The sequence below is a fragment of the Phoenix dactylifera genome, chromosome 14 (assembly GCF_051530095.1).
Source record: "Phoenix dactylifera cultivar Ajwa chromosome 14, Ajwa_hap1_PhDact_Kaust_v1.1, whole genome shotgun sequence".
Classification (NCBI taxonomy): domain Eukaryota; kingdom Viridiplantae; phylum Streptophyta; class Magnoliopsida; order Arecales; family Arecaceae; genus Phoenix; species Phoenix dactylifera.
This window is the reverse complement of record NC_143203.1, coordinates 23269352-23293422: the sequence shown is the minus strand read 5'-3', so window position 1 is coordinate 23293422 and position 24071 is coordinate 23269352. Positions and strand designations below refer to the sequence as shown.

The 24071-nt window shown below is 35.9% G+C and overlaps 1 protein-coding gene across 2 annotated transcripts; it reads right to left on the bottom strand.

The window, feature by feature from the left end:
- Positions 1–23065, bottom strand: LOC103705030 (phosphatidylinositol 3,4,5-trisphosphate 3-phosphatase and protein-tyrosine-phosphatase PTEN2A-like). Of its 2 annotated transcripts, none has more exons than XM_008788608.5 (13): positions 22838–23065; positions 19957–20407; positions 18294–18395; positions 18145–18201; positions 13239–13304; positions 9981–10157; positions 9791–9877; positions 9644–9708; positions 9443–9519; positions 6765–6811; positions 3175–3305; positions 2550–2619; positions 1–836 (listed from the first exon to the last, which is right to left on the bottom strand). In XM_008788608.5, exons 2-13 carry the CDS (start codon positions 20371–20373, stop codon positions 294–296), a joined length of 1839 nt encoding a protein of 612 aa, XP_008786830.3. In that variant the 5' UTR covers positions 20374–20407; positions 22838–23065; the 3' UTR covers positions 1–293. The 2 variants fall into 2 exon arrangements, with proteins under 2 accessions (XP_008786830.3, XP_008786831.3); XM_008788609.6 differs by having other exon boundaries at positions 19957–20377; positions 22838–23020.
- Between the last annotated feature and the right edge of the window lie 1006 nt (positions 23066–24071).

The window sequence follows — 24071 nt, the reverse complement described above, 5'->3', positions numbered from 1 at the left end:
TTGTCTGGTATTTTGCATGAAAATGTGCTTACCCCATGCTCTTATTTTATTGAAAGTGGTCAGTCCATAATAATTGTCATCAGAAAATGGTCTGAATCCAATCATATATTCATCCAAACCATGAAAACCATAATGATAAAATGTACAAAGCTACAAATTGCAATGAAATACAAGAATAAATAAAATTTCAACTTGCCCTTCCCAGATCAGACGCGTTACACATCTCTTTGTTGCACCTTTATATAAATCCTTCACGGGCATCTACGTACAAAGTGTGATGAATCTCAGCAGGGTCACTCACTTTCATAGTCTTCTTCATCACCAAATGAAAAGACAGAAGCATCTGCAGCGATTGCCTTGAATTCACTCATGCTATTTGATTCCAAATCAGGGGGGCGTGATACTGCTGCACTCTTACTGTTCCCGTCCCTTCTCACTTCATTAGCATCAGAAGCCTTTGCAGCCTGGCCTTCACTTTTCAGGGAAAGTTGCTCGACAGCTTGTGTCAAGGTTCCTGCCTCTTGCGAAGCCTTCATTTCAGGTCCATTAGCAGTACTGGCAGACCCTCCTACATTGCGAGCCACCTTGTCACGCCTGCTCTTAGAAGAGCTGGTCTCTTCTGATTCACTATCAGAGAAGACGTCATCCTTATCTTGGCTACCTCGGTCCTTACTAGGTTTAGGATGTGGTGTGTTATTTTCGTGTGCAGCAGTGCTAGCAGAAGAGCTTCCATCAGATTCCTTCTTGACAGTTGCACTGGTGGGCCTTGGAGGATGTGACCCATCGTGACCTACAAGTACAACCTCAACCTGGAACCCTGGAGATGGCAATTTTCTCTGCATGATAAAGTTGAGTTTGTGAATATCGAGGAAGAGAAGATAGGAAATGCAGTCAGAAACAATGAAATATAAGAGGAAGAAACATGAAAGAAGCTGTAGTTGTAACAGTATTTTCTCTACCATATTAATATTGGTTTTCTGCACAACCTGAGTTAGGATACATTATATATATATATATATATATATATTACACACAGAGAGAGAGAGAGAGAGAGGCAGACTAGAGTCCAGTCAACTGTATTTCAGGTCAGATCTCGTTAGTCTTGACCAGATGCAGCCCCAATTATCCAAGTCGTTGATTGTGACCTACTACTTCTAAACTTTACATACTAAAAAAACACATATATAAAATAGACTATGCTCTTCTAGAGAAGAGATGGTATTCGCTTTTGATTCCAAAATCAATAATAGGACATTCAAATCAAAGCTACACACCATCGACCACGATCTCCGACCATATTACCCAGTTAGGGTCCCAGCAATCTAGGGTCCTAGGAGGGACAAACTAGGAACAAACCTAATCTTTGGCATTCTTTTTGCATAAAGTGGTTACCCGAGGACTCGAACCAGTATCATTGTGCCTATCAAACCAAGCCTTTTACTATTATATAAAGCAATAACCCCCTATTAATCATGATCAATGCTACAAAAAATCTCTAGAAATCAAAATTCACGTGTTTTGGCGGTGTCTAATCTATGCATCATGTGGACACAAAAATAGATGAATTCTATTGTACTAGTATGCTAAAATACACGAAAAAGCACTTAAATTAAAAATCTACTATTCAATCATGACCTACACATGTTAAAAAATATATATAGATTAAAATTCAATGGATTTTAATGCTTAGATCATCGCAAACATGATCACTTCAACTATTCATTTTTGCCCCACCAAAACACCTGATCTTTTATTTCTATGCAATTGCATTGGTATAGATCATGATTAATAGTGTGATCTTCAATTTGGATGCTCCATTACTGATTTTCAGAATCAAGAAGAGTAAATACTTTCCTCTCGAGAGAAGGATAGTCCATCACTCCCTATATAGAGAGAGTTTGGGATGCTTTTAGGAGTTTTTGACTCTAAATACTTCCTAGTCAAAAACAATAAAGGACCTCCCAAAATGAAAGTTAGCACATTTGATCATAACCTACAAATATTTAAATTGGTTAAATACCAAAAATCTCACATTTTATATCTTTTACCCACACATCAAAGGAAAATAATATTGATCATTTCAACAGTATGATATCATGTTTCAGTTTGTTCTATAATTTAGAAGCATTCAAATTAGCTAAAATTTGATCTTTATATATTTTAAAATGTGTAGATCAAGATCATTGAAATTACAAATTATATAGTTCATGCATATGTTTGATCACTAGCAATATTGCTGCCATTCTTGATGCATAGCAAGAGACCTCCATAATTTAAAATTTTAATTTCCAAGTATTTTATATATCATAGATCATGATCAATAGTGCAGATTTTCATTTTGAGATTTTTGACCATGAAGCATTTAGAGCCCGATACTCTCGAAAGCATCCTAGCCTAATACTATATATGTCTGTGTATTTGATATAATATGAAAAGAAAAACCAGTCAAGTTTGCAAACATCAAGAGGAAAGCCGATAAAAAAAGGAAATTTTTTCCAAATGCAGATTTAGAATGCTTGATTGCAATTTCCATGCAAGTGATACTTTACCTTGTCAAAGCCGTCAAGATCAGAAGTGCTCAAAATCTTCCTGTTTTCAATCATTGTTGTATTTAACCAACTGCAGAAAGGAACAGGATAAGCTCATATCAATCCCAGTTAAGAGTTACAATACAAAAAGGCTACCTATTATGCAATATTACTGTGCACTGTGTATCAATCATTGTTTAACCAACTGTTTTCCTGATGCACTGTTACTGTGTTAGTGCCAATGAAGTCAAACACTTCATATGCAAGGCTACCTATTATGCAATATTGAGGCTATGGATAACTGTTTAGTATTGACTCATCTCTTTGCTTAGTATTTTCTCTCCCCATGTCTCCCCCCAAGTTTGTATGTCCACCTTTCTTATCATCTCAGTGAGGTTAAAGCTAGGAGTCTAATTCTCCATAAACTGACTTGCTCTCATCAAAATATATATATAATCCTCCTATATGTAGACATGGTAATATTTGAGATGCTTGTTCAAAAATCTTCCGCATTGATAAATACATATAGAATAGAGATTAATTAAAAACACAAAAAACAAATTACAAGCAGCTAGCTATCAAGACAAACTCATTCCAAGTGAACTTTCGTATCTAATTAATGAGAAAATCAGAACAACGCCCTCACCAGTAAAAATCTCCTTGACGATCATGAAAATGAATTTTAAAATCACCAGCCAACTCTGTCAGACCAGGCTCCCCTGGTAAAGCAAATACCATGATTCCCTTCTTTGGTGCGCTGAACCAGAAATCTTCAGGCTAAATAAAAAATAATTTTCAATAAGATATAAAGCATATGTTCATTGTAACAAAATAAACTGCAAATACAGGTCAAAAACATGGAGTGCATTTATCTTTTCTAGGTTCAATGTAAGTTTATCAGCTAGCGCCCTAGTAGATGTTTTCTAGAAGACAAACTGCAACACATGATTTTGAAAAGTTATTTCACCTGGAATATTTAGATATGGGCATTTGTATACTTTATCCAATGTGATACCTGAATCGGAGTTTATATTTTAAATTTAAAAAAAACAAGTTCTTAAAAGGAATGACATGGAATGTGTAGATTCAACCGTTCAAGCACAGCTTCCTCATTCTTATCAAAATGTTTGAAAAAAGGAATTCCAAGAACAAGGAGGTTCACACATTACTTTTAAAAGCTTAATTGCACAGTCTGAAGTTTCAGCTAAAAATTTTGGCTTTTAACTAGGCATCTGGAACATAATCTCAAAATCCAGACGATATGTACGATTACTGGGTCTAGTCATCCATCCAGAGAAATATATTTTGTTCCAGCTGAGACAAGCTGGTAGTTGGTGAAGCCTAGGATTTCTCCAGCAAGTTCAGTTTCTTGTAAGGACTATTTTTGATGTTAAAAGAAGAGGTAGAAAGCAAGAGAGGCTAGATCTAGGTTAGGATTAAGAAAATGAAAGTTAGAAACAAACTGAAGCTCATATTTGGAACATATCCATCCGACACATATCGAACCTTAAGAAGTAACATTTCCCAAGTCCTTTTTGGTAATTAACCAAATTAAATATGCATAGTCCATACATCTTGTATGCACGACCTAAGATCAGACAAACTCTAATAATTTTGTTATTCAAATAAAAATCAATATTTTCTTGAAATTTTTGACTGAATTGGAAATAAAAAGGAACAACGGTAAAAAAACTGGGGCTCCAACATCCCTTTGTTCAAGCTTCATATAAAGCCTAACGTAAAGAATTTAATTATCATGAACATGTATATTCTTTAAAAAACATTTTTAAGTTGAAGAAGTTTTTATTTTTCAAAATAATGACAAAATATTGAATATTTTAGTTATTGACACTTAATTCTTTTAACCAAATCATATATTAACACTTAAACATAATTTTCTAGCTACCTGAACATGGATTGTTAAAAGAGATTCATAGTTATTATTCACTTATTCACTATATACAAGCATGTAGGCATATTTAGATTGGATGAATGATGTGAATGATTGACATATATGCTCCATCATGTATTTTGGTGCCAAGGCAAGATTACATTAGTTATACCCTGGGAACACTTGAATTATCTTCCCCATGTGTTTGTACCAGTGACCACTTGGCCAGCCATACAAAAAAAATCTCTAGCAAGAATGATCAACACTCAAATGGGCTACTAGTAAGTCGTAGGTCTTAGCTAAACTCTGTAAGCCGTTAATATTGATATAATATATCATAGATTTTTTTCCGAAGAGATCGACCAAATGAATCTTCTATAAATGTTCTATTACCAAAAAAAAGTATCAACAAAGTCATGAAGCATTCAAATAGAATTAGGAATGTAGATCAACACTTAATGTTGTTAAATAGATGGTTATAACTTGTTTTATTTGGATCAATGATGGAAATAGCTTTGAAGATTAAGTGATGACAGCTTTTCAAGAGATTTCTCTTGGCATAAAATTTCAATTTTATTTGACATTGGTGTTCATCCAGTGGTCATCAATGCTGAATACCATCAAAACTTTGCCGAAAAAGCTATAACATTTCGATGTTCGCAGTGTGAGAGGTTTGGCTCTATGATTTTTTTAGATCTATCTTTTAACTTTTTCAAGAAATTGGTTCCATCTTTTAAAAAGTCACGAAGTCGCATTGTCTTTGATGCTGACAAATTTCAAGAAAAATGTTTTCACTTATGCATCAAGTTTACTCAATTGATAGATATTAGAAGACTACAATTGAAAAATATCAAGTTACAAGAACAAAATGTATCGAGTTCACTATTTCGTGAGTGCAAAGGTACAAAGGTAGTGGCCATCAAAATCACCGTCTTTCCCTACTTCCATTTATCTAAAATTATCTTCTATAATTTATGCCTCGCCATCAGATGCAAATATGGGACAACGGGTTAAACTTTATCATGTCCCCAGAAACTCTGAAACCAAAACCAAAACAATGTGCTTTCAGTCAAAGGAAATATGAAACCGAGGCTGGTTTCAAATCCTAGCTCAAACTAACCTATGGAGCTAATTCATTGTACATGTGAGCTACTTATGTCAGAATATAAGAAAGTACATTATGTAGATTAAACTTAGATACTTTGATTTTTGACAAGATGTCAAAGCATTAAAACATTGTATTGCAAATTAATTTAGATTTTTTTGGCATAAGTTTGGTTATAATCAAATTCAAAGCTTGTTGGCATCTAAATTGTCAAACGCTAGATTGTCAGCAAACAACAAGATGATATGTTACACTTGAAATGTAAAATTTTATTATATTTTAGAAAATAATCTCATAGCATAACCATTGAAACAATATATCCAAAGGTCTCAAACAATATAATTCAATTTACAATGATGCCTAAATTAATTTACTCATATATTTTCTTTTTTTTATTTTTTCTAATTGTTGCCCTACTTTTAAATTGACATGTTTATGTATTATGATTTTAATCAAAACTGCCTCTATTTATGTATTATGATTTTAACCAAAACTGCCTATCTCTGAGCCAAAACAACTAGAACCACCAAAACTAACAAACCGACACATGTTAGGCTAGGTAGAAATTGAAACCAAATCAAAATTCCAAACCTTTTCAGGGGCAATTCTGTTTGTAGGCATGAGCTTTGTTGTGGGAAATTATGAATTTGTTTATGCTTCATCAATGCGACTTAAATTAGGGATCCGTGAAAATGCATAGAAGTTCTCCTAATTTGTTACTAAAATAAATTTTTGGATAAGCATGGCATTTAACAAGTATTGGTGATATCCAACAATGTTAAGCTAAATATTCTACAAACATCCAAATTCTACATTTTACATTAACATCAACAAGTTCATAGTACGAATAGTCGAAAGCAAGCCTAAATAGTAAGCTTTGTAGATCTATGAAAGTTATAAAAGTAACTCAGCAATGCAAGGGAATATTTAGGTTCGCTTATGTCCAACAAGCTAGACCTAACTCAAGCAGGGAACTGTATTCGTTTTGGGTTTATGCCCAAGCATAGACCAAGATTACAGGTCTTAGTCCAAGTTAAGTCACGATGATCTTGGATCCACATTCATTCAAGCAAGTAAAGCCCAAAGCAAAGTCGCAATAATTTTGGATCCACATTCATTCAGGCAAGTAAAACCCAAAGCAAAAATAAAAGGATAAAAAATGGATGACATAAAAACTAAACATAAACACTTAGAATGGCAAAAATAAAAAGAAAGAAAGAAATGATGGTTCAAAATCCACCATTAAGTCCTTAGTCCTTGGATGCTTCTTTGTTGAGAAGAGGATACCTGAGCCATGAAAGAGTATGTATCATATTCCATACCAAATTCTAAGAGAAATAAAAATATACAAATAACAGAATGGTAGATATGTGTTTTAACACTGCACTGCTTAAAGAACAAAGCAGGACCATTACATGACAGAAGGCCTCATTGTAAGAACTAAAATATCATGCACTAGTTGGCTGTAACTAGAATACCAGGAGAATAAAGGACAAGTTACAGATATAAGTTACTAAAAGTTTAATCCAAGGGAAAAACATCAAATAAATCATAATTTTAAAGGAGAAGGGGGGGTGTATTGCTAGTTGCAAATTGTGACAAAACATATGCTCTACAGGTGCCAAAGCCTGTCAGCTAACATTATAGTTATTATATTATACATGGCCATACGTTCACTACCCAATAAACTATGGAAAAAAAAATTATTCATAAGATTTGGCATCAATGTGTACACAAGCTGCATATATTTGCTTGTATTTGACAATCACAATTAATGCTTTTTAATTAATAAGATTGTGCATTCAACCGATCAATTTGAGCAAGAACAAGCCCCATAGCAATTAATTATTTGTATATTGTAAGTGGATTAAGACTAAGTAGGTTGCTTTGGAGTTCATAACCTGGGTTGGCATTGCCAGTTGTATAACTTATGTGTTGATTCAGGCCTTAATTCAAGCAAATAATTCAAACAAAACCTCAGGTATATAACAAAGCAATAGTAGTCGAATTTTCTTTATCTGCTTTAACGGGTTGGCTGCAAAAGTTCATTTGTAATGTATTAACATATTGGCTTGTATCAGAATCATGAGCCGCAGTTTCTCCACTCAAATTAGCATCCTCCTGTACAGTATCTGGGTCAGCTTTCTATCAGCTTCAAGAGAGCACAAGGAAAGCCTGTCGCAAAACCCATGCTTGTCTCTGATATTGAAGCGATGCATCTAAATGACAGGTAAAGAAAGTCAAAAGCACGGCTATGCTGCATCCATATGTAACAGCAGACAACAAGCATTAAAATCCATCAAACTGTTAGCTTATAAAACCTTCTTCACCATCAATATGTAGTGAAGGTCATTAACACTGGCTGTATCAAACACTTCCTCACAAGTTCTAGATTTGCATAGTCCTAAAACTTCTTTACCCCATCCCCCATAAAATCCAAAACCATCTCCATACTAGCATTTCTCCCAATCTTTGTGGCACATGATGCTGCATCTCCATATGTTCAGTACAACTTGATCTTATTCTGTAAGTCATACGCTTTCATCTATGAACTACTTCCTATATATTTTTCCTCATTTTTTCTCACAACCATGTAAAATTGCCATCTTATTCTATCCAGGTGCTTCACTAGCACTTGGTAATCAAGCCACACCAAGAACATATTGATTCCCTTCAGCCTGTTCTAATCTTGTAGGATAGCAAAATTTGGACGCTCTGTCGAGGTAAATGACCAGGCTTTTGGCCTTTTGTCCTGAAATTTCACCGCTATGAACTTTCTTAAAACAAGATAATATTTGATCCTGCATTGTACTTCATCCAGCTTCTTTCACTTTTCACTCCAAAGTTCATCAGTCATATTTATTGGCGCGCTATACTTTCACCTTTTCTCTTCCACTACCTCAGTCATCAACATCTTATGGTCATGATGTAATGCTATATATATTCATCCAAATATGTAGCAAAAGCCGAGCAGCCAAAATGTATTTTATGTGTCATTATTGCATCAACATCCTACCCAAGGACTTTCCAGCAGAAACATCATACTAATGCAAGTCCTTGTTCTTCCTGCATAAATCATATTTAGTTTAGGGAATAACACCATAGAAGTTCACTAAGCAGATAGCAAGTACGAGCCATATCACATATTTTAGTCCATGTCTAACATATAGATATGCAAACACGAAATTCTGAAAAATATGGTGCCTTCCGCATATATCCAACAATTAAGAAAACCCTTAAAAGACTTCACAGCTTCAAGCATCTCAGAGGCCCCAAAACTCATCAAAAGTCTGTCAAACATTTACTTATCATTCAACACCTATTAAATCTCTCACCTATTTGAGAAGGTCAAAAGCTGGTTGCATCCACTTGAGCTACGCTCATGGATTTTTTCTTCATGCTGGTAAAATTTGAAAGCTAATATTAGCCAGCACTATGCTTGTAGCTATAGGTTCATATCAGCTGCCTGCTGAATGGTGAAATGATAAATTCCCAAAACTTCAACCCAAGGTTCACTATTTCGGTACCAGACCTCGTACTGGTGCCACACTAGCATAGTATTGGTATAGTACGATATAGTTTTTTTCGGTATGCTCCGTACCATCCGGTTCGGGCCGGTATGGCATACCATGCTTCAACCTAAATCTTCTCCCTGGATTGAGAGGTAAAATTCCAAATTGCAGCAATGTGCATATTTTAACCTATGTGCATGCAATGTTTGTCCAGATTTTTAATTCTCTTTTCTAACGCTACTAACCAAGAATTCAGCAACAAAAAAAGCAAACTATAGAAACAACAGCAAATGCAGGGCCTTGATTTCATCAAAATGAGATCATAGGAACTTTCTTAGTCTCAAATGCCCTAACATGAACATGAAACTTTTGTTCTAAAAGATGGGATGATGAAAGTTGCCAGTACCATTATGATTGGAGATAGTAATAGAAGGCCTAATCCAGTAGGGGCATCTATGAAGACGAAAACCCCTGAGCATGCACCTGGAAAGAAAAGGGGAAAAAGTCATGTTACTATAACAATCTTTTAGCACCATAAGTGTTGACCTGCACAATATTATGAAGGAATTATGAGAAGCAACCAAGGACTGGTAAAGCATTGAATCACCTCCGGCCTGGCTGATTTTCACCATTGAAGTATGTTAAGATACGTTCAAAATATTTCACGTACCTCTACAAACATCAAAAGGTAGAGTCAAGAGTGTTGAAGACAAGATAATGAATGTATATTTATTAAAGCAAGGAGTAGACTAACAATCTGACTTGGGAGAACTAGCCCCTTCCCATCTATACATCTTTTCTGGTTATAGTACTCAATGGACTCTTCAGCAGTCGGAAAGAACTGCATCAGATAACGTTAAATTCAGACATACAGAAAATCGCAAGCACTAGATCTAATAGGTTATACACCACTCTGATATTAATGAAGTAACAGTTGAACTCACCTTCAAGTATAAAAGAAGACTAGAAATCATTAAACCTGTCCTCGCCATACCAGCTTTGCAATGAACTACCACCACATTTTCAATGTCTTCCTTCAACCACGAGTAGGCACTTTGACAAAATGATGTAATAAGTTGGAATGGAGGGCAATTATGATCATCAAATGGGAAACAAGCCACCTGAGTTGCACAGGAGTACAACAAACTTATTCAACATACTTCATATAATAAACAAGGCAATAAACAGTAGCCCAAAAAAACTATCCCAGCTATCTGTGTCTAAAAAAGGTTTTTCATATTAGTTACGGTGAATATGTGCCCTTACATCAATGCAATCTCAGCCTTAGAAAATATGAATAGAACTGTTGAACAATGAAAAGGGCGATAAGCAAAAGATATTTTTAGCTAAGAACACTAAAGCTATGTTTGGTTGCAGAGAAAATGAAAGAAAAGAAAGCTAAATCAGCGAAATAAATAAAAAAAAAAAGAGAAAGAAACAAAAATAAAAGAATATTGACTATTTTCTAAATTTTTGTTGAAGTAACAAAATTGGAGAGCAAGTTGTTAATAAAATGGTTACGATATAATCAAGTTGGCATAAGCCACTTGCCTACCAGTCATTTTCTCTCAAAATAGCAAAGAAGAAATTTTTAGGCTTGATAAAGAATATTTTGGCCATATATTGATCATCTCTCCTTGAATTTCCTTTTTAGTATCAAAAAATGGAAAGAAAATTCTGCCCTAACAAACTTTCTTTCCTTTCACTTTCCTAGCAATCACATGAAGCCTAAAAGCAATGAACAATAGATTAAAAATAACAGCGAATAAAGAAAGAAGTCACTAGATGAAAATAAAGAGTGGAACCAGCGGAGCATAAAGCTTGCAAATGTGGAATGCAAGATAATTTTTTTTTAATGAAATGGTTATCTCCACATTTAGGTGGAAACAAAAGGGATCTAAAATGCCAGCCTTAAGTTAATTATTAGTTTCATTTTTCATATGGAAAACTCTACTTTGAATTTTTTTACTCTCTTTCCATCCCAACTATGTCTGGATAAGGGTACAACCATTTCCAATTATTTTCCTAGTTGATCCATGCATCACAAGGATAGTGGAAGATAGAAGAAGACCAGCTAAGGGAAAGAACAATGGTTGCATGAGGCAGAGGTGGGGGTTGTGGCAGTAATGAAAGATAAAGGTGGGTGCATAGTGAATGGAGGTGAAGAAGAGCACAAAGGACATAAAGAAGACTGACACGGTACAAGGAAACAGCAGAAGCAGGAGTGCAGGGAGCGCTATGGAAGGGGGTTATGATGGTAAAGTAGATAGAGGGGGCAGACTAGGAAGACAGGGATATAGCAGAAATGGGCTGAGGGGATACAGAGAAGGTGGCAAGGCAGGATGGCTAGAAGGGGAGAAGATAATGGCTGTGATCAATAGCAGCAAAGGGAGCATGTTGACAGGAGAGCATAGGGAAACGAAATAGGTAGAGAGAATTGGTTGGGGCGGGGGGGGGGGGGGGGGGGGGGGGGGGGCACAGACAATACGCTGGTCAGTTTAAGACAACATGTTTTTTGTGCCAGTGTCTTACTGGCACATGACATGACTATGTGCCATATTCCGTGCCAATACATGTGCACCAATGTTCCCGTGTGTGCTAGTACATGTAAATGTGTAAAGAAGACAAATGACCTAAAACATCTAGGTCCTACATGTCTAGCTCGGGTCCGTCACACACGTAGAATTTGGGAATTAATGGTCTAGCATTTAGTATTAGAAGAGAAGGAAAGAGGAGAGAGTAGGATAAGGGTTGAAGAATAAGGATCAAGGGACATGATCAAGGCATGGTGGATTCAGTAATCAGAAGACATTTGGATTTAGCATTTAGAATAGTAGAGAAGGAAGGAGGAGAGGGCAGGGGAAGGGCTGAAGGCTTGAAGCATAGAGATCGAGCATCAATAGACATGCTCAAGGCATGCAGGACTTAATGACCAGAAGACATTTGGATTAGCAAAAGATGAGGGAGAGGAGAGGATAGAGAGGGGTTGCAGCATTGTGGTAGCATAGAGAGAGGCTACAGCAGCCATTCAATTTATACCTCTTCTTGTTTAAGCCCTTAGCTCTCAGTCTAAAGTCCAAAAGGATTATTAGCAAGCATAAAATGTGCTAGACTTTAGATTAAAATATAAAGGTTAATATACCTTTTTCTATAAATGATTATTAATATTTAAGAAATAAATATAAGATAATTAGTTACAGATTTATAGTTAACTTAAGTGTCATAAATTATTCATCATTCATTAAATAATTACTATTTCAAGTGACATCGAGCTATACAAGATCTAGGCTATCATGATCGAGTTGGACCTAGCTTGTCTTCTACTTGTTCATATTTTGAGCTCAGAATCATGGCTCATTTTTAGTTCAATAACTTATTGAACGAGCTAAATTCAAGCTAAATTTCATGCCAAAACATGACCTACTCAGGAATAACCCATTTGTTGAATAGCCGAAGTGCATGCATGCCACTAGCAAAGCGCAACGCTAGCACGTGACACTTTAACCCTCGCGGAACACATAACTGTGTTAATGATTGGTGATCGAGTGGGTCTAGCTTGTCTTCAACTCATCCATCTAGCTTGTCTTCAACTCTTTTGGAGCTTACTCCCGGCTTGTGTTTGGCTCATTTACTTATCGAACGAGCTGAGCTTGAGCCAAATATCAACTCAACTGCTCAAGGACAACTTGTTTGTTTAATAGCCCTAAGTGCATGCCTAGCACGAGAACAGCATGGCATTAGCATAAAGTAATTTACCCCTTGTACAGAACATATTACCATGTTGGTAAGTAGTGATAGTTCTTTAACAATGACTTGGCAAAATTCATATACACATCAAGGCCTTTTTTGGCTCCTGAGAATGTTTAACCCAAATATCTAGATAACTTTATTCAAAAGGTACTTATGTCTCATTATTCAGATAAAATTCGGCCAGTATCTCCCGAATAGTTTTAATGAAGAAGAATTAGCACCAAAAAGATCCTATTTTGATTTTTCTGATATCCCCAAACTACCCATCATTTGTTGGGGCTTTCTTCAAATGCACAAAAAAAGGTTTGGCAGAATAAACCTGAATAAAGCTAAAAAGGTGGACTTTTTTCAGATTTATACAAGTTTTCAGGAACCAAAGAACCAAACAGAGCCCAAAAGTCCATTAGGATATTATAAAACAAATACAACTTTTTAAGACATTTTAATCATACCTTTCCCTCAAATAGTGATGCATCATATAGCCTCTCTGAACAGAGATTGTACACTTTGTATTTTCCCTGTGAAAAACAATTAAGTTATAGATAATTGTGCACAAAGTATTTTATAGTCCAGTTAGAAAGAAGTCGCAATTTATTCATCTGAATTAGAATATCAACTCTGAACTTTTCATTCAAGAAAGGGTTATTTAACAAGCATATTTCAAACCCACAAGATGGTGCATAATTGTAACATTAACTCTGAATATTAAACAACTCAACACAAGAATTTTCAGGACAAGAATTCTCAAAACATAGCATCCTACCCATTTCAGATGTTGCATTAGAATAAGAAGGAATAAATTATCTTAAAACAAAAGAATATGAATTATGATGAATCTAATGTTTTCAAATTTAACCTATTTTCTAATAAGGAGCCCTTCAAGACAAATCTAACCAAATTAAGACTCATATGTAAGAATACGGGCTTTCCTAACCACTACTATTTCTCAAACAAATCTCAAACTCCTTTCTTTCGGGCGTTCTAAACCGAGTATTCAAGAAACCTTCCTAATTATTTGCACATTGATATATTCAAAAGTACAAAAAGACAAAAACCTAACCTATAACCCATTAGAGCCCAATGCTATCAAATCCATCACATTGGCTGCGTAACCTGGATGCTACCATCCATCTAGAAGTATTTGTGTTGAATATGCATCCACTTGTCAGACCTAGATCCAAGTCTTAGACTTGGTTATATTTTAAAGAGGTCGATGGAGAATTGGTTTTTCTAATAGAAACCCATAATGAAATTGAAGTGTGCTTTTATTGTTTTCAGAGCTTGGTAAAGGATGTGAATATTAAAATATTCACTTGATGTCTGGATGAGGAACATGTAATACTAGAACACCTTGACAAAAGATATTTTCAAATGTTTTCTGATCGACAATATTTGCAAAATTGATCAACATAAGTTCGTAAACTTTATTGCCTATGTGTTCTCATATCTACTTGCTTTTCCTACCGCCAAGACAGAAACATGGTTGTGTCTGAATCCAATTTTCATGTGCCCTTGCAGCAAAACATATTGGCTTTGACAAGAATCAAATATCATAGAGAGTTATGTCATACATCTATGTATACATCAGAGGGAAACCACAAACCTTCATAACAAAAACTAGGACAAATATAATCGATACAATAAGAATATATCTTTGGAAAGCAAGTTTGGCCAACAATCTATGCCAATAGAGTTCAAGTACACAAGATGGTATCTGATGGAAATTTTTTCAAAGGACCTTGCTCAAACATTGCTGTATAATACCAGCATTAGCTTTTATGAATCAAAAGTAAAATTCAGTCAAACCTCAAACATAGTGTTTTCCATCTAACCAAGAAGGCCATGGATGCTCTATATGCTCTAGGATTTATATTATTTAAGTGGTATATCAATATAATTTATGATAATGTCTAATAGAATAAATTTCAAATGATTGTGTTGAAACATTGCTGAATAATGATATCTAGTGTTGATTCTTACAGAAGGGAATACATCTCAATTTTCTTTATTGAATAGTAGATATACAGAATTGATTGTAAAAATGTCTAGTCAAATCTCAAAAAAGTGTTTCACCTTATTCAAGCAAGAAGATCGTGGATGCTTAATATGTCACTGACTTGTACATTGTTCAAGTGGTATATCACCATGTTTTATTTAAATGAATAACTTTAATTACATAATGAACTGTTTATCTGCTTTACAGAATGTTAGGAGAGACCAAAAACAAAGTTACTGCATGGTAATGCCAATTAAATTCTGGATCAAGGTCTGCAGTAATATACTATAAGCTTGTATAAAGATAGAGAATTTGCCAAGGTGGCATAATCCTTTCACATGTTGGCATCACTTACAACACCATGCCAAATTTCTTTGCCCCGGAAATGTTTGTTCACTTCAGTATAACCCACTATACTTATTTTTCACTAGTGGATCAGACTGCAATGTCAAGATGGCAAGAATAGTCAAAAGGTAAAAAAAAGGCAAAATAAAAGAGCTGGAATAAGCATATTTTGAGAAATTGTTGTTCTCCTACAAGAGCTGCCCAAAGGTCAGAAATAAAATGATTAAAAGTACTTGATAATAGAAAAGAGAAAAAAGAGATGCAACCAAGGTCCGCCGTACCGGTACCGGTCGGCGTACCGGTGGCCGGCCGGACCGGTACGGTACCGGTCCGGTCCGGTCCGTACCGGCCGGTACCGGTGGTTTCAAAAACCACAGCGCGCGGCGCTGTGGTTCTAAAAAAAAAAAAAAAATCGTACCGGTGCGAACCGGCCGGTTCGCACCGGTACGAGGCTCCGAACCGGCCGGTACGGGCTCCGAACCGGCCGGTACGGGCTCCGAACCGGCCGGTACGGGCTCCGAACCGGCCGGTACGGGAAATACCGATTTTTTATCCGTTCCGGTACCGGTCTAGGACCGGACCGGTACGTACCGGCCCGTACCGGCCGGTACGGGCCGGTACGGCATTCCATGGATGCAACCCTATAACAATGTGCACACCCCCAACCAAGGTTTAAAGTATTGGTTTTGGAAACTTACTATTACAATATTGTACAATATTGACACATGGGTATATCTGTTGATGCCAAACTTTGTTATTAAACCCAGAATGGACTGGTCAGTCGGACCAAAAACTGGTGAACTAGCCCCTTTTCAGTCTGGTTGTATAATTCAACCAGACTTCCATCTAACCCACTGAAATTTTTAGAAATCCGGCAATGCAGGCAGGTAGAAAACCAAGTTTTCAGCACCCAAATATAAAATTGTAATGAAATAATGTTTAAGAGAAGATTCCAATCACTAACCTTCTTATATGGTTACAAACCTCTCAAGCGCTAAGACATATATGATGATTAATTACACTTGTACATCAACATCACTATGATTAATTACACTTGTACATCAACATCACTTAATATAGAGTTATATTCGGTTATAATATTTCAATAGTCAATTCTTTACATCACAAAAAAAGTTGATTCTTTTCCCTTTGGTGACAAGGAAAAAAATGTACACTTCATTTTATTCCTTTGGATATTTTCAAAACCATACTATTTAAAATAAATAAACATTAACAATAAGTTCTATATGTTCTCCAACATTATATATAACATTTTTGCATTTCTGTAAGAATTAGATGATTCATGATTATTGTTTATTTATGCTGCAACAAAAGACTAATTTAAAATATAGATCCGTGTGATTTAAATAGTATTTAAAGTAAAAATTTATCAATATATGCATATTTCTTACAATATATCTATTTTTCTATATTTAAGAAAATTTGATATATTCTAATATAAACCTGGACTCAGACCAATTGATCTGAAGATTAGACCAATGACCAGGTGACCCAGCCCCTTGGCCAAATTGATCTCCGATCCAGGCTTCAGAATTTTGGTGCCAACATAGCAAAACTAAGATGATGTACCATGTGCCAATAATCGATACGATACAGTTCATACTAGTTCATACCAGTACCCGTACCATACCGATACTAGTCAAGGTTTTGGGTCACCAAGTCAACAATCCAACCACCGGATCAAATGATCGCACCAGAGCATAATTAAAACATATTTAAAAATATAAAATAATTTAAAAACTTAGATATAATATTAGAAAAATATGCATAGTTAGTGATAAATTATCTATTTGAAATACTATCCTTTAATAGGCATAGATGTAGATTTACATTACATTCTAATTGCCGTATAGATAGAAAATAATCAAGAATCATATTTTTTAAATAAATTATAAAGATACATTTATTTTCTTAATTTTGTATCAAAGAGACAGAATTAATTTTTATGAGAAAGAATTATAGAACTTATTCATATTTTTAATTATTTTAAATCATAAGGTTTTGAAAATATCCAAAAGAATAAAATGAAGTGTATTTTTTTGGTTTTGTATTAAAGAGCAAAAGAATTTATATTTTACATAAAATGTTTAACTGAAATATAATAATGTGCTTGAAATAAATCTAATGTATATATTTTAAGTAACACACCAAACAAGTTCCAAACCATCTTTCAGTGGTTAAGTGGCTTGAAAGGTTGTGAATGGCTAAAGGTTCAAAACTTGTTTTAAACGTATTTTAGATGCAACTTTTTAAACACAGTTAACCCCTTATGGACTGTGGTCTTTTTTAAAACCAACAGTTCAACCTGGTTTCCACTGGTTCAGATGCAGATCCGGTCATATTAAGAAACTGAACTGGTCAGGGCTCCGGTTCACCATTTGCTGATCAGACTGGCCAGTCCAATCCAGTTTTTATAACTACAATTCAAATCAGCGGTCCAACACCCACCATACATGCATAAAAGTTGGTATAAACCAAGAGGTAGTCTCAAATCACATTTGAATAAGAACTTGTTAGCATGCTCTGTAGTTTGTTCATATATGATAATAACGCAAGATAATTTGATAAGCACTCTTCTGAAAGTTCTTACAATGCATGGAGGTAAAACAAACTATGTTAGCACGAAAGAGGGAGTAGTGCAACACTACTTTGGTTCCAATATGAGAGTGCTACACATGGTGTTAGCACATGCATGAAGCCGGAGCTTGATATGTTCAACTACTGAGCCACGGCTCAAGCAAGGTCGGCCTCAGTCTAATTTCAATAAAAAATTCACTACCAACAAAGTGAACTCCAAATGATAAGAGAATGTCTCTAATGGTCTAACCCTATTGCTCAAGACTTGAGAATTTCACTCTTTAAATTCTCCAAGTTTGATCATCTCAATAAAAAAATTTTAGCTGAGTTATAATAGCAATATATTACATGAGAAGATAACATAAAATATATGGCTTTCATTTATTAATTCAAAATAAATAAAAAGGCAAAGCCAATACCTTATGATGTGTTTCAAAAAACTTGATTACTTCTTCCATATGATTGCGGTAGAATCCCTGCATCATAGCAAATATTGTCTCCCATTGGGAAGGCATTCTAGAAAGTATGTAGTTTAACATTTGTAATAAAGCATTTTTTTCAAAATTACCTCAACATATCCAAAAAAACCTGAGCTCATATCGCCTGCAGGGAAACCCATAGCAATAATGTTCTCCGTAATATATGTCATATCTAAATCAAATCCGCCTTCCTGGCATCAACAGAAGAAATAGAAATTCGCTAACCAAAAGGTGCAAAAAGCCAGAATATTATTAAAATTCTTATTATGATAGTAGTACATTTTCAGAAATGATAGCAGCCATGGTACACCATACTATACTAAACCGGACGGTGCACGACGTACTAAACCATACTGCTTCGGTATCAGTACACGGTACATGGGGCATTCCAATATTTGGTAGGCTAAACAGGCCTCTGTACCGGGCGTACTGACACAATGATAGTGTAGCTCAGGTACGAGGCCCGATACCAAAACGGCATACCATGATAGAAGCAGTAAAAGCCAGATTTTATAAGCTATCTTACTGTATATATCATTTGTTGTAATAATTAACTAGCATACAGATAGACCAGCAAACTAACATTCATAGTGGCAAAGACACCTCAACCTAGGACAAACTGAAGTGTTTTTTGAAGGGTATATGATAGAGATAAGACAAACTCTGTGAGTGAAACTAGCATTAAAGCTTAGGTGTAAAAGAATAGCTTGGAAATAATGGCAACCACACTACAGAAAAAGAGCAGAATAATGGAAAGAGGAAAAATTAACCTGAGGCCTACAACAAATTATGGCTTAAGACTACCGCGCAGAACTACAAGACTTAGAACAAAGTGGATGTATCTGAATATGAGGGAAACTCTAAGGAGATATCAAAAAAAGTTGGGTCAGTTTTCAACTGAGGATGGATAACATATTACTACAGGGCAATTACAAACTAGAAATGAACAAGTGCTGCGAGGAAAGAGAAGATAGAAAAGAAAAATGATGGACAAGAACTGGATAATTTAACAGTGCCGGGAGGGTTAGATACAGTTGCCAATAGGATCATATATAATAATATGATGAAAATGAGCTAACAATATATAAGCAGAATTTTCAAAACACTAAGATATTTGACAGCAAGAAGAATATATATGTAAAAATATTAGCATGCATGTTAATGCAATAAAATTGCTTCTTCAGAGTATACTTAAGCCTCCACAATTGCTATAGGTATATGGCATCCCTACATTTGAAATCAAAAATCTTTCCATGCTATATATAATGTAATATGCACAAAAATGAAAATATTTGTTGAGGAAGGTTATAAAACACAGAAAACTAGAAAACACTTCATGGTATTAAACTAGCTACAATTACCTGTTCAGAAAGGTCAAAAACCTAAAAAGGCTTGAAAATAGTTTATGATGAAATAAACTACACTGATTATGTCATTTTGATGTATACATGTATGTCTGCAAGCAAGCATGTTTTTATGCAAAAAGTGCACGCATATATGCATATACTATTGCTCGCACTCTCCATGACATTTTATTTAAATATTTAAGCTATAGTAGCAATACCTTATTTAATAATAAGCAAATAACTAAATTTCCCGAAATTGTATAATTTTTTGAGAAGGATGGACAAATATAGCAGTAAACCAGGTGTCAGGTGTACAACCAATATAGACAAGAAACTGAAAGAAAAAAGGTCACTGCTTTCAAACTCAGAGACAACTAATTGAAACTTATAATTGCTGAAAAATCACCTGATATCTTCTTTTGTTCTGAGAAACTATGTGGCGAGCCTTGACTTGTACAGCCTTTACTGCACTTCTAGATGAGTCCACCAAGCCTCTTGTCAGCGATCCCAGGACACCAGGTTGGGTGGTTGTTGAGGTACCCTCAGCACTCTCATCTTGCTGAGGAGATTTTGGAGATGAATGTAATCCAAAACCACTAGTGAAACGTGCAAATGGGGACTTTCCCGCATTTCCAGGCTGTGAATCCTCTTGGCCCGATGGCTGTGGAATTTTGAGCCTTCTAGCCCATGAGGATATGCCAGAAGCAGAAAATAGCGATGGTGTCTGTCTTGCAGAAGCATCTTGCCCATTTGAAGCATAGTTTTGATTGTCAGGAGCCACAACAGGTGGTGAAGATGATGACTGAAGTTGTTTTGATTCCATGGTACTATGCAGATCCAAAGTGTCCCAAGATCAGCTACATAAAATTGTCAATATTTCATCAATAAACACGCTGCACATCCGCAGGATAATTGTGTTGATATTAAAATGAGATTAAATAATAGATTTGCAAAAAGCCTGGTGCAGTGACAATGATTACATAAAATAAAACTGGAAACGAAAACAATTGTTCTACCAATACACTCATGTTACATAAGACATGGAAATAGCTTACATTTATCAGTCTAAACCATAGTGTTTGCAAATTGACACCTCTCTTTAGCTTCATATATGTCTAATGCAAGCCCATAATCTAAAGCCTGCCTAGCAAGTAAACACAGTCTAATATTCTTAGTCTGCATTCCATAGGCATGATTTATTGAGGTAATCCAGTTCTCCAGGTTCAGCCCATTCTATTGTAGATTAAAATTTCTTTTCAACATGAAAAAGAAAAAAAATATAAGTCTTCTGACACTATCTTAGCTGCATCAAGGTAGGAAGTCTTAATAGTTCCTTATCTACACTGTCAATCATAATGGACAAAAATATCAACTGTAGCATGACCTTTGCTATGTCTACACACCAAAACCCTTAGGCCGGTTTGGTAATACTCTACAACAATATCTACATAATAGAATGTACATGCTAACAAGCTGGAATTTCTTGCAGAAACAAAAATTTTCATGTAGAAGCCCATAGATTTGATAATATTCCCAATACCCATGCACGCAAAAATAATGATGTGAGTTATGTGAGGAAGCTCCTTTACTACAAGAGTCAAGTTACATTGTTATTGTGTTAATACAAACAGAAAGAGAGAGAGAGAGAGAGAGAGAGAGAATGAATCTATTAATCACATGTTTTCTGAAGCATAAGACGTGAAACTAACTTCTCCCATACACCTCTTCAGAAAACCATAAACTTGTAACTGCGCGAAGCTTGGGTTCCATATAGGAGGCAAAATCAATTAGTGCATCTAAAATGTGTATTTCACGAGTCCTACACCCAAACCGTGTCCTTATTCTAGGTCACAAATGTGTTAGATTCAAGTTGCAAACCAGACAAGGCTGACCATATCCTACCAACTTGCACCACTAGTAATGTCATAAGTTGAGTCTTAATCCAAATACTTTTGGTTTAGAGCTCCAAGCAGCTGATGAACAAAATATGCAAAGGTTGAAGGACTTGAGCAGGCAGGACTGCTATCAAGTCAAGTAAGACATCAACAGAAACTGCATGGATCATGACAGGCAACGATTATAACTACAGAAAGCAACAAAATGATGGAACCATGTGGCCTTCGATAGAAGCATCAATATAAACAACCAACTGAATCTTACAACCAATGATCTAACTTCAAAAAGCCACATGCAAACAAGGATGACATGCACACTTGATAATGAAATATACCATCAACAAAATGTAACAAGTGACAAAGTTGACAGATGACAGACAAACAATAAAGTACATTGTATCGCCGTTCCCTCCTTCAACTAATCAGACTTCTCCATTTGTCCTTCTACCGTTCCATGGCATTCATCACATCTCTCTTAATGAACTAAACCCAAGAAGTACACCTTATTCTTTTTGACCAAACCACCGATGACACTTTACCCACGCAAGACAGACCGTTTTATCCACTGCAACACTAGAAATTGCCCTGCACTCAAACCCCAATTCTGCCTCCTTGTACATACACTTGTAAAAGATATGCATGGCTAACAATCACGAAATTCTATGACTTCCTTATATTCCTCTGTAACCAAAGAAAGAAAAGGAAACACATTATCCCATTTTTCGTTCAATCTCTCACGTGTCTTTCATTTTCCTTCACATTAATGCAGCCAAGACAGCAATTTTCTCTGAAACCAGAGTTTGCACATAACAACTCATACAGCAATTCACAAATTTCCTTTCTTTTTCTCCCTTTCAATTTTCCTCAAAAAAGACACTTCAAAAACCCCAACAAGATAATGCCAAAACCGGAAGCTCCTTACAAAAAGAAAATCAAGAACTTATGGATACACGTGTAATCATACAACTATGCATATTTGTTGCAGATTAACCACCTCCAAAGTTCCAGATCAGCGAAATGAAACCTTTTCGGACTCAATGTCAAAAAAAAAAAAGAGATCATCAATATTCTGAATTAAATGAGGAAATTTACAGAGCAAACCCTCTCGACACGACAAACCAAAACGAAGGAATTTCCATCAAAACGGAAATAGATCGAAACTGACCCTATAATCCACTGATCGAGGAACTTCCCGTTCTGAGATCTGGACCGGATCTCGATCTTTATGGACAAATACATATAGGGGTCGAAAGAGAAAACAACCAAAACCATAGATTAAAGGATATGCTAACGAGAAACGGGCCAGCCTCCGGGCTCCAACGGCCAGCGGTGAGAGAAGACCGAGCAGAGCGGGACGGGGAGGGGGAGGAGAGAGAGAGAGAAGGCGCATACCTGGCGCAGCCGGCCGTCTTCCACCGTCCGTCTTCCGTCGTCCTTCGTCGGCGCTATGGAGGAAGAGGAAGAGCTCGCGACGGCAATGGCGATGGCGACGCGTCGTGGGAGAGGAGAGATTTCGGAGCAGGCGAGACAGAAACGGTAACCTAATTACTCAATCTGCCTTTGATCCGCGAGCCCACTGATTCGAGTCGGCGGGATCCTCTCCGGAAACCGGAGAGGTCCAGTTGGCATCACGGCCGTCCGTGTATCATCAACCGTGATTGTGTGAGGTGAAGTTAGCATCACGGCCGTCCGTGTATCATCAGCTGTAATTGCGCGAACCTCTAATATGTTGTGTATTATCAGTGTCTCGCATGTACGTTTCGTAATCTCAGCCGTCCGTGAGTCATCATCTGTGATCTCGAGAACCTCAGTATATGTAACCTGATGTCTCCCGTATCATGCAAGATGTATGAAATTAACATAGTGCAATTTTTCAAAAAAATAACCTGAATTAGATGCTAATACGTCTTCCTTTTAAAATTATTTAAAATTTGTTTAATTTAATACATGCTTGATGTAGATAAGTTTTTCTAAAACAAATAAGTCACTGATAAATCATTGAAAACTTAGATAGCTTTTAAACATAAAATTCTCAATGCATGTATCACTGTAGAAATCCGAATTCCAGAAGAGCTTTTTATTTGGATTATTTTTCCCATTTGGAGTCATAAGAGTTCAACGATACTGAAAACTTTTTCTTCTAATAAAGACTCAGTGTGATTTAAATATTTTTTAAACTAATAAGAGTTATTACGGGATTGAAAATTTGAAAACTTATCCTCAGCACCGAGTTGAGGGCTGCATGGAGGGCCTTCGAAATACGTGATGAATGTTGCAGGCTCACTCCATTATTATAGAAGACAACTTGGTCGCTGTTATAGGGTGGATCTAAGAAGGTCCGAGGGTGTCGGAGTGGGACCATCTCCTACTCCGAGATATTTGGGCCATGAGTAGAGATGGAGATGTCTTCCTAGCCAGGCATGTTTATAAGGAGGCTAATGAGACCGCAGATTGGGTGGTCTCTTGTGGATGCAGGGAGGAGAGCTATCCACGACTCTCCGTGATGTATTATTTTCTGATTTTATTGGGGTCTCCGTACTCGTGTACTGTGAGATGCCTGCCTAAGCCAAAAAATAATAATAAATAAATAAATGAAAACTTAAACAACTTATATTAAGGAGTCAGA

Excerpts from the sequence above, each read along its gene's own strand:
- LOC103705030 (XM_008788608.5), bottom strand. The coding sequence starts at position 20,373 with ATGGAATCAAAACAACTTCAGTCATCATCTTCACCACCTGTTGTGGCT. Across the intron at positions 9,520-9,643 it reads GAAAATCAGCCAGGCCGGAG|GTGCATGCTCAGGGGTTTTC; the intron begins GTGATTCAATGC and ends TTTTCTTTCCAG. Across the intron at positions 6,812-9,442 it reads TACTATCTCCAATCATAATG|GTATCCTCTTCTCAACAAAG; the intron begins GTACTGGCAACT and ends TTCATGGCTCAG.